This window comes from Cyprinus carpio, chromosome B12 (genome assembly GCF_018340385.1).
Source record: "Cyprinus carpio isolate SPL01 chromosome B12, ASM1834038v1, whole genome shotgun sequence".
Taxonomy (NCBI): domain Eukaryota; kingdom Metazoa; phylum Chordata; class Actinopteri; order Cypriniformes; family Cyprinidae; genus Cyprinus; species Cyprinus carpio.
Window position 1 is genome coordinate 14,533,101 of NC_056608.1, and position 16,198 is coordinate 14,549,298.

Consider the following 16,198-nt stretch of genomic DNA (forward strand, 5'->3'; position numbering starts at 1 on the left):
TCTTTTGAGTTTTTTCCAAAATTTTAACTGAGCGCTGTTGAACTAAACTGCAATGCTAGATCTTACCTCGTCACTGTTCCAGCGATTAGACACCACTGGTCGCATGCCTTTAACACACACCACTTCCCTCATGTCCTCGTAAGACGGTTCTGAAGGTACCATGTCCCAGTATGGCAGCTGATACTCCTCAACAATACCTGCACATAAAAGAAAATGGCATTATTAAAACAAACCCATCACATATTTAGAAAGGAGACACATAAACATGCTTTGAAATTTTAATCTCACATACACTGACATAACACACATAAACTAACCTCCTGTCACGCATCGGCGGGCCATCTCCCAAACAATGAGCCCATAGCTGTAAATATCAGCCATTATGTACGCTTGGAATTGGTTCTTATTTAGGGTCTCATCCAGGACCTCTGGTGCCATGTACCGCCGTGTACCCATCCTTGTGCTCAGAGGGACGTCCACCTCATTGGTATCACTAAAACAAAAGTAATTGCAAATGATTGCATACTAGCTGTAAATAAAATATGCTCCATTGATTTTTTTTATGTTGTTTGCATGCATGTCTGAGTGTGTGTTGCAAGAGTGTCTTCACCTGTTGTATTTCACAGCCAGGCCCAGATCAGCAATGCAACAGGTACCATTCTTCTTTATGAGGATGTTTTTGCTCTTCAGGTCTCTGTGAGCGATGGCAGGTTTGCCCTGCGTACCATAGATCTCTGTGTGGAGGTGGCACAGGCCGCAGGCTGCGGAATAGGCCAGCCTCAACAGAGCCTGTGTGTCCAGGGTGGTGTATTTCAGATAGTCATAGAGAGAACCATTCTCATGGTAGTCTGTGATGAGGAAAAGCTGAGTGAACGCTCCCGTGCCCTTAATATCTGCAGCTATAAAGCCTGGAACAAGATAGGAAAAATGAGTGTTAATGTAAATAAAATATTAAATCTGTAAATGTTTCATATCAGGGTACACAACTACAAAACAACTACCATGAACCAGCTAAATGTTTCATTATCCCTTAATATGATGTTATTTTGAATAAAAACGTGTGTTTGACTCTGTACATCGATAATGATTATTTTAAATGCATATATACAATAAAATGTGTGTCCCTACTCAGTGCTTTTGGGCTTTTTTTTGTGATGGAACCTACCAAGTATATTTTCGTGCCTCATGAGCACCGTTTGGTAAATCTCGGTCTCTCTGAACCAACTAGCCTCTTCACGGGTAAAGAACACTTTCACCGCAACCTTTTCTCCTCTCCAGCGACCAAGCCACACTTCTCCATACCGCCCCTTCCCGATTTGACGTACCATCTGAATTTGTTTGGCAATGGTGCGCTGGACCTGTGAATCGACATTGGATAATTAGAAAACTGGACAACCAAGTATCAGAAATCAAAATATTTAATGGTTCCGGACCGACAAAAGTTGCAAAACCATTTATCAAGGCTTCTGACCAATGAATTTATGATATTTTACATTTCATGACATTTTCAGCAATTTGTGATTACTGGATAATAGGGGTGTAATGGTACACAAACATGACAGTTTTGTAAGTGCCACAGTTTTGATGTCACAGTTCGGTATGGTTTCAGTACAGCAGGAAGAAAAACTAAACAAATTGTTTCAAATTGTGTTGTTTTTTTTATTTAACAATCGTTCACTGAACAAATCACTCTTTCTTTAAATAAATTGAATTATAATTAATTTTCTTATGGATAAAAATCTACATCAGCTTCTGCTCTAAACTATAGGGAGCCCTTTTATATTACTATAAATTTACAATTAACAACAGAACTTAAATTCAATTACTATTTATTTTTAACTATAATAATCAACACTCAATTTTAAAAATTGTATGCAAACATGTAAATTGTTTTTAACACCAACTGAGCGATCGAGTGAGGGGTGAGATGTTCATTCATGAATATTTTGCATTAAAAAGTAATGAAGTATAAAAATAGTAATAAAATAGTAATACATATGCGTACCGAACTGAAAGACCTGAAAATAAAATTTTCGGTAAAAATACATGACAAACAAAACAAAACAAAACAAAAAACACAAAACAAAATTTCTGGCCAATTAAATATATTTTAGAATCTGTGCACAACTACAAATATTCATACTTTCTAAAGATATTTCCATTACCTTTCCCTGCCTTTTTTTTAATAACTGAAAACCACAATTCTCTGATATTTACCGGTTTTCAATGACCTTTAAAACCATGTACTTATAATGAAAAACATGTTCAGAAATGGTGCCTCACCAGCAGGGGGAGCCCTGAACCGGAGCCAGTGCTGGACTGACTAATGAGATCTTTGAGAGACTCTCCTGCAGGGATGAAGGCCTCGTGATGTTCCAGATCTCTCTGGTACCGTCTCCGTCCTGTCTGCAGCTTATACCTGATCAAACAGCCACACAAAGCATATAATCACCTTCAATATGATGTTACATCACAGAAGCCTTCCACAAAGGGATCAGTTACTTATTACTAAGAGACACAGTATATATCCATGCATTAAGGTCAAGCATAAAAGGTGCTAAATTTACTTGACTATCTTAAACAGGTGTGCCTCTGCCAGTGTTATCAGTTTGCTGGTCAATAATTAACAGACTGAGGTGCATCTTTCATTCATTTCAGCAGGATAAACATGTCATTATGAAATAAAAGTCTCACCTGTAGTAACACACCACAGTTATGGCCACCAAAGTGAAGCAACACACCGTCACAGAGATCAGAAAGGCCAGCAAGTGGGTGTTCCATAACGGAGGCTCTGGATTACAATGAGATCACAGAATTTTAAAAACTGATAATAATAGGAAATGTTTCTTGAGCACCAAATCAGCATATTAGACACTGAAGACTAAAGACTGAAGTAATGGCTGCTGAAAATTCAGTTTAGCCATTACAGGAATAAACTACATTTTAAAATATTACTACAAAACTAAACAAAACGGAACAAAAAAAAATATTTTAAATTGTGTAACATATTATTGATTAAATAAAAGCAGCCTTGCTAAGCAAAAGAGACGTCTTTCAAAAATCTTACAGACTCCAAACTTTAGAACAAAAGTGTATATATACTAGGGATGCACCGATACCACTTTTTCCAGTACTCGCCCGATACCAATACTTTTATTTTTGGTACTTGCCGATACCGATATTTTTATTGCATTTGTACATTTTTAAAATATTGGGTACAGAAACCAAAAGAGTATAATGTTAGATTGTTTTGTTTGATTTTTTAATTAATTTTTTAAATAAATTTATTCAGAAATTTTTTAAGTTTCATATTATATTTGTTTATTCTCTATAGTTTAGAAGATGGAAGTTTTTTTTTATTTTTATTTTTATCTGAAACGTGCTGTGATTTATATTCCAAAGCCACTCATATAATGCAGAAACACTCAAGCCAGCAAAACGTGCAACGCATGCATGTATTTGTACTGGTGCAGAACGAGAGGGACAGTAGTAACGTACTGCCCAGCACATTACACACAGGCTGCTAGATTCACTTTCGCCAAAAAGTCATGTATGCCTAAGGTTGAAAATAAATTATGTTTATAGTGATTGCCCCTATAAATTTTTTTTTTTTTTAAGATTTAGTTTTAATCCAAATTTGTGTGCTAAGTGAGTGAACATCAACGATCATACAACAGAAGTGCGCGAGCATGCTCTCTCTCTCTCTCTCTCCCTCCCTCCCTTCCTATCGTTAAGTAACTTGTGCATTGTTTTACTTACATCTTTTTGACATATCTGACCGAACTACAAACTTTCCAGTGATGAAATGTATATCACTCGACAAGCACGCGCATCTCCGCCGCTGCTCGCTCAATCCACTCAGCGTGCTTTATCAGCTCGTGCACGTCAGCTATACAGGCATTGATACTGAATGTTTAACATTATATTCATTGCGTAGATATCCTACATAGACAAGCTTAATCTCTAATAACTCCATTCTGCTGTCTGTTGTTCTGTTGTCTGTGTTTCTTTGTGTGAATATGGCACTTATCACATGGTGTGTGGTATCGGCGTTTGGTATCGGGGCATTTTAATGAGTACGAGTACGAGTACGAGTACAGGACCTCATTATCGGCCCGATACTGATACCAGTATCGGTATCGGTGCATCCCTAATATATACACACAAATACATATACAGTATTTATTATATTTAGGTTGTTCTAAAGTGACGTGCTACTTACTTCCTGGAATAGGAGGTGGAAGTGTGGGCTGAAGGTCTCTATTACAGAAATCAGTGGAACAGCACTCAATGGTCCGTCTGGTCTGAGCATTAGGAGAGTCCTGGACAGCAATAACCACATTCAGTCATTGATAATGACTCAGCACTTAAACATCTATTCTTCACTCTCCTGTTCATGTATTACCTTGCACTGGAAGTGGGAGCCCTCATACTTCATGCAGCCGGAGGTGAGGATAGCCTCGCCGTGCTCATCCTCCTCTATGATTGCAAAACACTGTCCGTTCGTGCTGCGTAAACACAAAAAGACCATTTAATCACAGTCAGTGTGCACATTTAGGTGAGGAAAGTGGAAAGTGGCTGTTGTGAACAGCATGAAAAGCACACGGTGTACTCACTCGCAGGTGTTGTTTGTGGCATCTTCGGGGCAGTGGCCTGAACAGTAGCAGCTAAGGAAGCGGGCAGCATCCTCTGGGGCCACGGTGGACCCATCCCCTGACTGGGGTCTCTTTGGATCTGATCCGGACTTGACCCCAGTGCCGTGAAGCATGTAGTCTGGGTTCTGCCCACCTAGAATTGAAATACAGAAAAAAAAACAGATTTTAGACCACCTAAAAATTTAACTGTCTCTGACAGAATCATCCTTATTGTGCAAACATTCATATCAACCGTTTTATCGAAGCAGTGAAAATGAAAATCAAAACCAAACCAAAAAAAAAATTAATATGCGTACACATAAATTGTAGTCTTAGGACTTGGAATATAATGTATGAAAAACTATTTATTATAATTTTTTGTAATTACAAGCATTTTGAAGCTTGAAAGCTCTAGTCTTGATTCACAGAATTGTAGTCTTAGGACTTGGAATATAATGTATGAAAATGTGTGAAAGAAAGAAAGAAAGAAAGAAAGAAAGAAAGAAAGAAAGAAAGAAAGAAAGAAAGAAAGAAAGAAAGAAAGAAAGAAAGAAAGAAAGAAAGAAAGAAAGAAAGAAAGAAAGAAAGAAAGAAAGAAAGAAAGAAAGAAAGATAAATATTAACACAATATATACCTATACAGAGATTTTGTACTTTATAAGCTATACATTATATATATATATATATATATATATATATATATATATATATATAATATATATATATATATATATATGTTAATTTTATAGGTTTATATATATATATATAAAATTATAAAACCTATTTTATAGGTTTTCATATATAAAATTAGCCATTTTAATTTTATAGGTTTGATATATATATAAAATTATAAAACCTATAAAATTCACAGCCACTTGGAAACAAAACCTCTCTTATTGCCTTCATTCTGTGCTAGATTATGATGAAAGGAGTTTATGGTAGTTTGTGAGTAAAAGAGGGCGATAAGGATTGAAAACTGGGACAAAGAAAGAGAGACATGCAGATTTCTCTGTGCTGTAACTTGATCTGTCTGAGTACGTGAGCATTTGTTGCAGACAGACAGGGTGCATATTGCCCCAGGCACAAAGACTCATGTGTTTAGTATAGCTGTGGGCGCTTCCTCTTAAAGCCCCGCTGCTCGTCCTGCAGGTCTGAGCAGGCCTAAACCCAGTAAAAAAAAAAAAAAAAAAAAAGCCCACACTAAAACAGGCATGCTGCTGTTTAGTAAAACACCACATTCCACACCTAGGATCTCATTACTAGGGCCGTGCTTTAGACCCATCCCACGTCTTAAGACTGCTTCAGTCCTCTCTCTGAATATTAACATAAACATCAGATGGAGACGAGAGAGTCCCTCTGAATCACAGTGCCTCATTTCCCACAGTAGATGGGCAAATCCAAACAAATATAAATGTCAAACTCCATTCAGTAGGCAGATCTTACCTGCTATCAGCAGAGTTCCACAACAGCAACACCTCCAGCCATATCAGCTGGGGTGGAGACCACTAAACTGATATACAGTCTGATAAAACAGAAGCATGGAGCCAGGATGCTTTAAACCCTGAGAGCTGATATCAGCCTGGGGAATGAAGAGGACGTGGCACAATAATATCGGAGGAAGAGAATAAACAAACCGCTTGTTAAACATCTACAGGAGAATCACACTACAGGAGAATTCAGTGAGAATCTCATGAAAAAATATTGTTTCTAATTAGATACTGCTCCATATTTACATTCATATTCAGTGCAATCGATAAAGAAGCCCCAAGTAATTTCCTGGATTTTGACTGTGGGCTGAAATATGACCTGAGCACGTTTTATGAGATTCACCCAGGGACTTGAAATGATCTGAGTGGAAAAATATGATGCACGGCCAGGAATAAAAGTGTGCTTGACAATGCAGCAGCTATAATCAGTTCTACTGAGAGGGATCCAGGAACAGATGTGTCAAACATGATAAGATGTTACTCAACACTATGTCAATTTGTGGAACATCGCTTACAAAAGAATGTGTCATGAAACATTCTGTTGAATGGCCTGAAGGTGAAATGGTGAGAAGTGGGATTAGGAGGGAAAGTGAAAAACCAGATTAGGAACACAAGAGGCAGGATTATAGTGTATAATTGTGAGGTTGAAGACCGGGTCGAGTGGCACGAGCTCTGGAGACTGATCAAACACTCTCAAGCCCTCCTCTCTTTTCATGTAATGCTTTGTCTCTCTGTGTATGAGTCAGTCCATTCATATGCTACGCTCCTGCGATAGCCAGCGATACAAATCTTCTGTTTATGTGTCACGGTTCGGTTTTTGCACTTGAGAAATGTTCATTTGAAGCCACAAAGGCGTCCCACGGCCCCCTCCATTAGGGCAAAATGCAAAATACACCACGAAAGCATTTGATGTAACATCTTTGATCACTTCACAGTTTAGTTCAGGCGCCGTTGCTGTCACACGGGGCCCAGTGTGATAATGGAGGTAGAAACCGGTAACATAAACATGGTGGAATAGAGACAGGAAAAAGAAAGAACAAAAGTATCGCTCTGAAAGCCCTGCTCTCAGCAAGAGGCCAGTAAATTGAAGGAATGTGAATGGTGTAGTCAGAAACACGGCTTGCTTTTAAGAGCGACTGTAAAAGGCAGGCTAATCTGTTATGATGTGTTGAGCCCTACACGTCCTAACAGCTACAATGCGCAGATAAGCGCCAGCTAAATTCCCGCAACCACAACAGCGGCACACAAACAACCGCAGGGCTCAGGAATGTTATCTGAGCTGAAACACATAAAACAGGTTTCGAGCCAGAAGGGTTACTAAATCAGAGCAGATGCGACTTGTCGCGCTATCTCTTAAGTACCTCTGAGGCAGCGAGTGATTCACTGACATTACAAAGCCACTGAATACATTTGCTCTCCTTCCCCCTCTCTGAGTTTTTCCTTGGCTCGGAGAGACAGATCTACAGAGCATCGCCGTGCTCCTACATGTGTGCTTGATTCTGGTTCGCCGTCACCGTGGAGTCTGAGGTCTGGCAGTACTCAGGCAGTAATGAGTCCTGCTGACCGCATTCTCCCAGCCTGTAGGCAGCTCGGCTCAGACTCCAGCACCAGCCTCTTAAAGAGACACTTCGGCTCCATTTTTCATACAGTCGGCCCGAACATATACACAGTGCTCTACAGTTACATGTCCAATCAAAGTAACAGGTGAAGCCAATCGGCAATCTCACTGTGTAGATGGGTAAAGCTTGTAGTTCTTCACAAGCTATGTGTCCATCCAAAGTTGCAAAAATAACCTTGGAATATCACATAAAACATTTGCAAATATAGCACCGTTTCCATTCAACAAGTCAAAGAGAACAAAACTATCACTTCCTGATAAACTGGCACTAAATATCACTAATAAAAGTAGGAGAAGCCACTGAATAATTTTCATATATAATAAATGACTTGTGCCTCAGAGCGGAGGTGGATGCCTGCTGTTTGGAAATGTGGTCGTCTAAGACAGTTCTGGGAGGCAATTATACAGAAATACTTTAACGACAGCTGTGCAATGAGATCTGGTTTGTCAAGTTAGGCCGTCCTGTTGCGCAAAGTCACATGACTTGATGAGCATGGAGGAATTTATTTGGTAAATGTGTTTCCATCTCCCTTTTTCTGCATTGCAAAAACTTTCATGAATCAAATTTTTCTCGAAATTTTCTAGAAAAAAAAAGTCAAATTCTGTCATTTACTTATTCTCCTGTCATTCCAAACCTGTATGACTTTCTTCTGTGGAATATCTTCTTTCATGGTCTCAAGGTCATTTTTCATGGATGTTTGAAGTCAATTTCCCTCAAGTTCAAACAGAATAACCACTGTTGTAGTTCAACATATTAACTATAAACATGTTCCACAAAACTATTTTCTTCTTCATTTTCAACACCACATCTATATTTTGAAATCTAACCAACTTTTGTGAAAGTTTTGACTGAAAAGTGTGCTTGTGCTATATTTCTATAAATCCATGTTTTGATATTTTCCCATATTTTGCAGTAAAACATTTTAAACATGGTATAAGTGTCCATACACATTTTAAGGTCACTCTTTCATGCCATAGTGTTGCTTGAACACTGCCAGCTTTAGCTGTGATCTCCAGGGTAAACATCTGCGGTTTGACCCTATTAAAGCAGAGGGTAGAGTAGGCATCTCAGACATTATGAAGCTGTAATGGGAGGCTGGTCAAGAGGTAAGCTAAGAATATGAGTGCTTTACAGTCTTCACAACTTCATGAACAGGCTATGCTAGCTGCTTCTGGTTTCTGTTGATCTCCATGTGTTCTCTGTGTTGTAGCTATTATCTCTCAGTGCTGCAGTAAGACTTAACAGGAAATGATGCAATATGCCAGCCAAGTCTCTACAAGGGCGTTTGGATCACAAGCCTATAATCAAGAAGCTGGTCCTCATGACAGTCTCTTAGTGTCTGCAGCAGAAACGTAGGAGAGGGTAAATAAAAACACAAAAATCCTCCAAGATGTCCTTGTGCCAAAATACATCTCTGGGTATCCATTAGATACATCAAAATAACATGTGAATCATGTATCCTTGAGGGACGACACGTAGGAGGTTTGCCCTTCTGTGAGAAGCTGAAATATTAGAGACATTTAATTATTTAATCCTTACACCAGTTATTCATTAAAATCTGCACACGTTTACAACAAAAAGAAACTGGACAATGGGGAAAGGCCAGGCTGTAGGTTGTGGGATGGCAGGAACGACTTAAGCTTTAAGTGGCAGTTAACCTGAACCTGTCATTATTATTTATTTACTTTCATCTCTTTAATAACGATCATTATAATCATCACACGGGCTTCCATTTCAGGCCAAAATCCCCCAACAATGTAATAATCCAGCACTATTTGAAGACCAGCTTGTTAAAAATGGAATGAGGGGGAAGGAAAAAAGGGAACATATGGAAAACAACGGCCTGCCTGACACAGACCAATAAAGTTGGGTGCCTTCATGAAAGTAAAGCTCTAATGGGCTCGGAGACACCTCTAGAGCCAAGTACCTAACAGCAAGCTGTAAAAGTGAGAGTTCAGACCGCCTTTAACAGGCTCCTGCACCACACCGCTGAACACATGCTCGCTAGAGTGAACGCATGTCAGAGTACAGAAGCTCAACGGAGTCCTCTATTCAAATGCTTTGGAACCTGTGTTCTACAAAAACAAGGAAAGAAACAGCCATGCACAACAACATAGGCCTTCATTGTCAGACAATAATGATTATTTCCGGAGAGCAGCATGCATTTGGCATATTTAGTCCGGTACCTGTCAGCCAGCACAATACAGGAAATGGTTAAAGTGTCAGGGAAATTCACAGCATCGACAATAGACTCAACACGTTTCCTGTAGTAGGACCTGGGCGGGTGGCCCAGCGTGGTAGAGCGGTGCAGCATGGGAAATGAGGGCAGAGGAACAGAATCACTGAAGCAACAAGTGACTTGTTCAAAACATTGTTTTAAGATCAATCAAAATCCATTCATAGGGGGATGTAATGATATAAAAACCTGGTGAATATCAATAAACCTTTTTTCATGTTATGTAGGGCACTATGAAATCTGGTTTATTTTTTTTCCCAAATTCGTTTTTTCTTTTCTTTCCCAAATTAAGCCCCCCAGACTCTGGTTTAATGGTTAAATAATAAAAAAAAAAAAAATCCTAATCAAAAAGCATGTCTGAGTAATTGAAATCATGAAACTTGAACAATCTAACAGCAATTTATTAAAAGTTTAACAAAAATGGCATTTTTAATAATCAAAAACATATCTAATTAATTAATTTTATAAAAAATCATAATTTATTATTTTATTTTGCTGTTTTCAGAAATACTGTGCTGTGTATTTACATTTTCTGGTAAATAAATTCTGGTAAATCAATTTTCTGGTGAACATTCGTTAAAAAATTATGTTTTAATAATAATTTATTAGTAGTAGTAATATCATTACATGAATTAATATATTTCTGTCACAGTTTCTTCAAGTTAAACTGAACTTTTATGTGCACTTCAGTATGTGCGTAGTAAACTTAACCGCATGTATCATCTTTTTGCTGCTTAATATTCACAGACACTGGTCCAATCTAATTTTCATTTAAGACCTACTTTTGATTTATACATTTGTCATTCCATGTTATACTGTAAATTCCACTTTTACGACTGCATGACCGTGATTCTGTATAGGTTTTCTGCATTGCGGAAACCATAGGGCTATAGTTTCGGCTGACAATCGACAAATGGGCAGAAATTTTATTTAATTAAATTACAGCTAAAATTGCTTTAAATCAGGGACAGGCAACGCTGGTCCTGGAGTGCCGCTGTCCTGCAGAGTTTAGCTCTAACCCTAATCAAACACACTTGAACAAGCTAATCAAAGTCTTCAGGATTACTAAGGCTACAGACAAGTGAGGTTTTTTTTTTTCAGGGTTGGAGCTAAACTCCAGCACTGACGTTGCCTACCCCTACTTTAAATGTTACAAGTTAATTTAGAAATTACAAAATGTTTAATATACAGCCTGAAAATAAGGGATATTCATTTTGAGATTTGAAGATTTATTACATGACTGTATTAGATGGCAATAAATAAAATATAAAATAATTCAAAATATAAAATAATGGTTTTAAATGCTGCAATTACATTTAGATATCGCAACCTTTTAACATACAGGATAAAAAGTATATTAATTTTGAGATTTACTGAAGCTTTAATACATTCAAGCTAATATATCACGAATAGTAAAACTGAACCAAACTAAAGATGTAAAACAAATCAAGCAGTGATCTCAATATTACAATATAACCTAGAAAAGTATAAATGCCTCAATTTGATTGCTATATTCAGTCTGCTTGGGTTTCCACACAGTCGAGAAACTAGATCCTCTTACTGCCAGTTTTCCTCTCCTATGAGGCTCAACCTAGAAGTGCTCAACCTCACCTTCTCCTCTGAAGGCAGAAAAATTCCGTAAAGTTCATTTATGAGCTCCAGGATTGAAAGCCTGTGTTAAATGTGTTGAATGACATGACATTTCTCAGAGGAACGTGCCACCATATGCAGTCAGGAGACATAATTCTGTGTCAGATGTCGACCTGCGCTCAGATCAGCTTCCATAAAGGAAGAGAGAGAGAGAAAAAAAAAAAACACGCTCAACAGCATTCATCTGCAGTTCAGCTCTCACCCTGTCTTGTTCTCACTGGCACTCCAGTCTCCCTCATCATTTAACAGGAACCTCTGCAATGACCGAGGGTAGTTACCCTTTGTTTTAAAGGCTCTGGTTGACTTTACGAGTGAGAAGAAATTGCTGCCAGCACCCATTTCTTCTTTTGTTCCTTTACAGGGAGGGAAACAGCAGAAGGAAGAATATATTTAAAGAGGCTAAACTAAGCTAACAAGCAGACAACTATAAAGTTAAAATTGTGTCAGTGCAGTGAACAAAAACTTTTGCACCAAACAACAGAGGAAAGTAAAGTTTCTAAAATGCATTTGCACCCCAGAGATTTTAATTTGCCCTGGTCATTTCCTTTTGTATACAAAATTATGAGCTTAACTCTAAAAGGAGGTAATAAGGTTGTGAGCTTTGACATACTAATTTAAACTTCTTAATCTCTTTCGATCTGTTTTTTCTTCTTCTAATAGACTCCGTAGAGTCTCCAGTTCATGATGGGAGGAAAACTCTCTCTCCCATGGCTTTTCTGTTGCCAAGAATAGACAGCGTTTATGTCTCCAAGCTATCATTGCCTAAAATAGAGAGGCACTTAGAAAAATAAACTTCAAAGAACTAAACAGAAACAGATAGTAAGACCTCATGACATCAGTGGGCAGCTCTCAAACGTAAACAATGAATCTACTGTTTTTAAGACAGAAGGGTGGACCATGGCAAAACTGCTGAGTGATGTTTTGTAGCCTGGAAATCTTGTTGACTGTATAACAAAATATTATGTAAAAAAGTATACTCTGACTCATAGCTAGGCTCACATGAAATCTGTGCCCAAAAATCTCCAAAGGATATGTCATGGTTCTCAACTGAACTGCACCCATAAGTGAATAAAATTCTGACATATTTCTATTTCAAATAAAACTATTTTTCAAATATTTTATTTATTCAAGTTCTTTGAACTATATATTCATCAAAGAATCATTATAAATATTAAGCAGCACAACTGTTTTCAACAAATTTAAAGCATCTTGTGACACTGAAGACTGGAGAAAAAAAAAAAGTTTTATTCAGATTTATTCAGATTAATTCACAAGAATAAATTACTTCTTAAAAATTCAAATACAGAACAGTTATTTTATTTGACATTATTACTTTTACTGTTTTTCGATCAAATAAAAGCAGACTCGGTGAGCATAATAGGCTTTTTTCAAAACCTCTTAAAACATCTTACTGACTCCAGATTTTTGAATGGTATTGTGCCTATAACTAATTTAATAATTTATCACCAAATTTATCATTTCTAAATGCATTTTACAAATGTCTTCCCCCTAACATCAACTAATGTGAGAAATAGACAATAGCGAGTTTTCTGTGCTTTGTCAATGTTAACGACTTCACCCTAACCCTGCTTTCATTAAAGTACTAGTGTAAAACTCTAGAGGAAAAACAGCATTTACCTGAAATACACACATCTACAATCTTGCCCACTGACACACTCTTCCCTTATCCCTCTCCTTAACATATGAACACCATTTCAAACCAATCACCCAAACCATTGTTTATCTACATAGCCAAATGTGACCCAAATGGCCTCTTCACACCTCAGTCCTAAGACATGTATTCCCCAAAGACAATCACTGCTGAGTGAGTGAATGTTTGAATACCTATGAATGACACAACAGTCTCCAATGCAGACGGTTACATTCTGATCTAGTGAGTCATTTAAGAGAAAAAAAAGTGTGCAGTTCCTCATGTTTGCATTTACCTGAAATGGAGGCAATGTCTCCATTACTGCCGACCCGTATGAGAGAAGATCAGAAGGCTATCAAATCAATAAAATTAAATAATGTAATTCAGATGAATATCCTGGCAGATAGTGTTTGTTTGCTAATGCATTGCAAATGTGAAGAGACAGATTCTGAGCTTTCGGGGCCTTACGAGAATAAAAAGCGAGGCCATTACTGTGCTATGTTTTTAAAGGCCACCATCCATTAAAACAGGCTTCTGCAAACACTGGGTATCATCCAAATAAGGCGAAATTAATTCTCCTGCTGCCTCAGTCTGCTTTGTATTATAAATTGCTGCTGCATTTCTATTGTGCATCCAGATGAAACAAAACAGATGACCCTTCCAGTCATCTCTAGTTTTCGGCTTCTTCCTCACTCAAACAAAACCAAACAAAAAACACATTTTTGTTTGCTACAGGGGTTTGTGATTCAAAACAGACACTTTGAGGCTACTGCCAAGCGTCTGCTTGGTCTGCTGAGAAGGAAGCAATGGTCAAGTGTAGACACTTTACTAGAATGAAACTAACTTACCTTCAGCCGACGACGAGAGAAGGAAGGCAGCTCCCAAAACGCCAATGACGATGACCAAGGAAGCGCTTTTAATCATGTTAGCTGCGATCCGAAACTATATAGCTGTCTTGGTTGTGCCGTACTCTTTTGAGACAAACAAAGTGGCCAATAAGCTGTGTAGGTGAGTAGACCGAGGAAGAGTATGTGAGCGTGAAGACAACTTCAAGGCCTCTTTACAGCCTCCTCTTGTTTAAGACCCTGTAATGAAGAGAGAGGAACACTTATTAATGTTTCAGAATCATCATTGTAACATGTTTCCTTGCTGAGTGCCAGAAAGCAAGCTTGACAGAGAAAACTGGAGTGGAATTCAAATTCCTTTGCACTTCCATCTTCGTGCCGTGCCGTGACCTGACCCCTGACCCCGTATCAGAGCAGAGCTGTGAGATGGCGGCTCTCGAGACTGGAAGGCTGGTTAAAGGGATATTCTACCCAAAAACGTAGATTCTGGATAGTTTACTCAACCTCATGTTGTTCCAAACCTTTTTTTCTCCGTCATACAATGGATTTCAATGGTCACCAAAACCAAATGGTTACCAAAATATATATTTTTTTGTTCTGCAGAAGAATGAAAGTCACACAAGTTTGTAAGGACTTGAAGGCAAAGTTTATTTTTTGGGGGGGTGAACTATTCCTTTACGTAGTGTCCCATTCAAAATGGCTGGTGTTGTGTTCTGTCCAGCGTTAATAACATAATGTGTCTGCTCTCTGGTAGCTCCTGCTTGTCTCGATGCAATTAGTGGCTCCCAGAGGCTCTGTGGGACTGGGGGCCTGAATTAACAGGCACAGAGAAGGGGGCCGGTGTCTGTCACTTTTCATTTGGCCGAGGGAGACAAAGAGCCCCGACCTGCGCCCTACTTTTCACACTTCCCTGACTCCTGGGTAATGGGGAAACAAAAAGCGGGGCTCCTCTGGCTTACAGGGACCCCTTAAGACAGACTGGGTCCCTCTTCACACAGGACCACAGGGCAAGGGATGGAGAGATATGACCTGCAACAGGTTTCAACAACTCATCCCATCCCTGGTAAAGAAAATAAACTAGTGTGCAACTTTCACAGACCGTACAATTAACTTTTATTATTATGATTAGTACTACCACTACTACTATAATTACTATTATTATATATTAAATAACTACTACACCACTACTACTACACCACTACTAAATATTAATAAACACTGTTACACTGTTTTTCTAAGCTTAATTAAATTTATCATTACATTCAGTTAATTAATAAATAATTGTGATAATGACAACATACTACTACTACTACTACTACTATTACTACTACTAACATCATTACATGTATAATAAGTGTATAAAGCATCAATACAGTCAGATGGGAGGGATCTTGCATTAAAGCCTGTAAATAACCGGAATGAACAATTCACTGTTGGTTTATCAGTTGGCCTGAATATGTCTTAGGAGAGATTAAGATGGAAGACTTGTAAAAGCATGCCGTGACTAGTCAGTGTGGAAAGCTTCATGGCCTAAGGACAGGAAGTGTGCTGACAGAGAAAGAACAATCTTATCATGAGGTCCCTGACACTTACACTTAGATCTGTGAATAAGATTATCCCAACATAGTCACAACACATAAAACACATAGCTTAATATCAATAACATAACAGTTCGAAAACTGGCACAAAGCAAATCTCTGCAGCAGATGGACCACCATTAAATCAGAAGGCAAAGATGCCATAGAGCTGTGCTAAATGGCCTAATTTATAGTCTCACTGAGCACTCTTTCAGATGAAAGCACCTCATTTATTTCCTTTGAATGGATGAAACGCCAGAGAGACGGGGGAAAGGTAAAGCAACTGTAGCCACCATATAGAATGACCACACCTTATAGCAAATCACTGAGGCATGGCATGTGGTTTCTGGGAAGGCATTCCCACAGTCTTCAATCATATGATGCTTGAAAGGGGAAGTCACTCTGAAGACAGATATCTGAGGAAGAACAGAGCCAGCTGTGTCACTCCTTTACCCAAAGATAATGCTGCTTTGACAGCGCCTTTGAATATCTTTGTTTT

At 38.3% G+C, this 16,198-nt stretch overlaps 1 protein-coding gene across 3 annotated transcripts in view; it reads right to left on the reverse strand.

The window, feature by feature from the left end:
- Positions 1 to 16,198, reverse strand: part of bmpr1ab (bone morphogenetic protein receptor, type IAb) — a 37,822-nt gene that overhangs the window by 609 nt on the left and 21,015 nt on the right. For all 3 annotated transcript variants that reach the window (XM_042735526.1, XM_042735528.1, XM_042735527.1), the window contains 10 exons: positions 14,126 to 14,362; positions 4,617 to 4,788; positions 4,406 to 4,508; positions 4,223 to 4,322; positions 2,695 to 2,791; positions 2,284 to 2,419; positions 1,166 to 1,358; positions 611 to 908; positions 318 to 493; positions 67 to 197 (listed from right to left, as the gene is read on the reverse strand). In XM_042735526.1, the coding sequence (XP_042591460.1) occupies positions 67 to 197; positions 318 to 493; positions 611 to 908; positions 1,166 to 1,358; positions 2,284 to 2,419; positions 2,695 to 2,791; positions 4,223 to 4,322; positions 4,406 to 4,508; positions 4,617 to 4,788; positions 14,126 to 14,201 (1,482 nt within the window). In that variant the 5' untranslated portion in view covers positions 14,202 to 14,362. The remainder of the gene's footprint in view (positions 1 to 66; positions 198 to 317; positions 494 to 610; positions 909 to 1,165; positions 1,359 to 2,283; positions 2,420 to 2,694; positions 2,792 to 4,222; positions 4,323 to 4,405; positions 4,509 to 4,616; positions 4,789 to 14,125; positions 14,363 to 16,198) is intronic.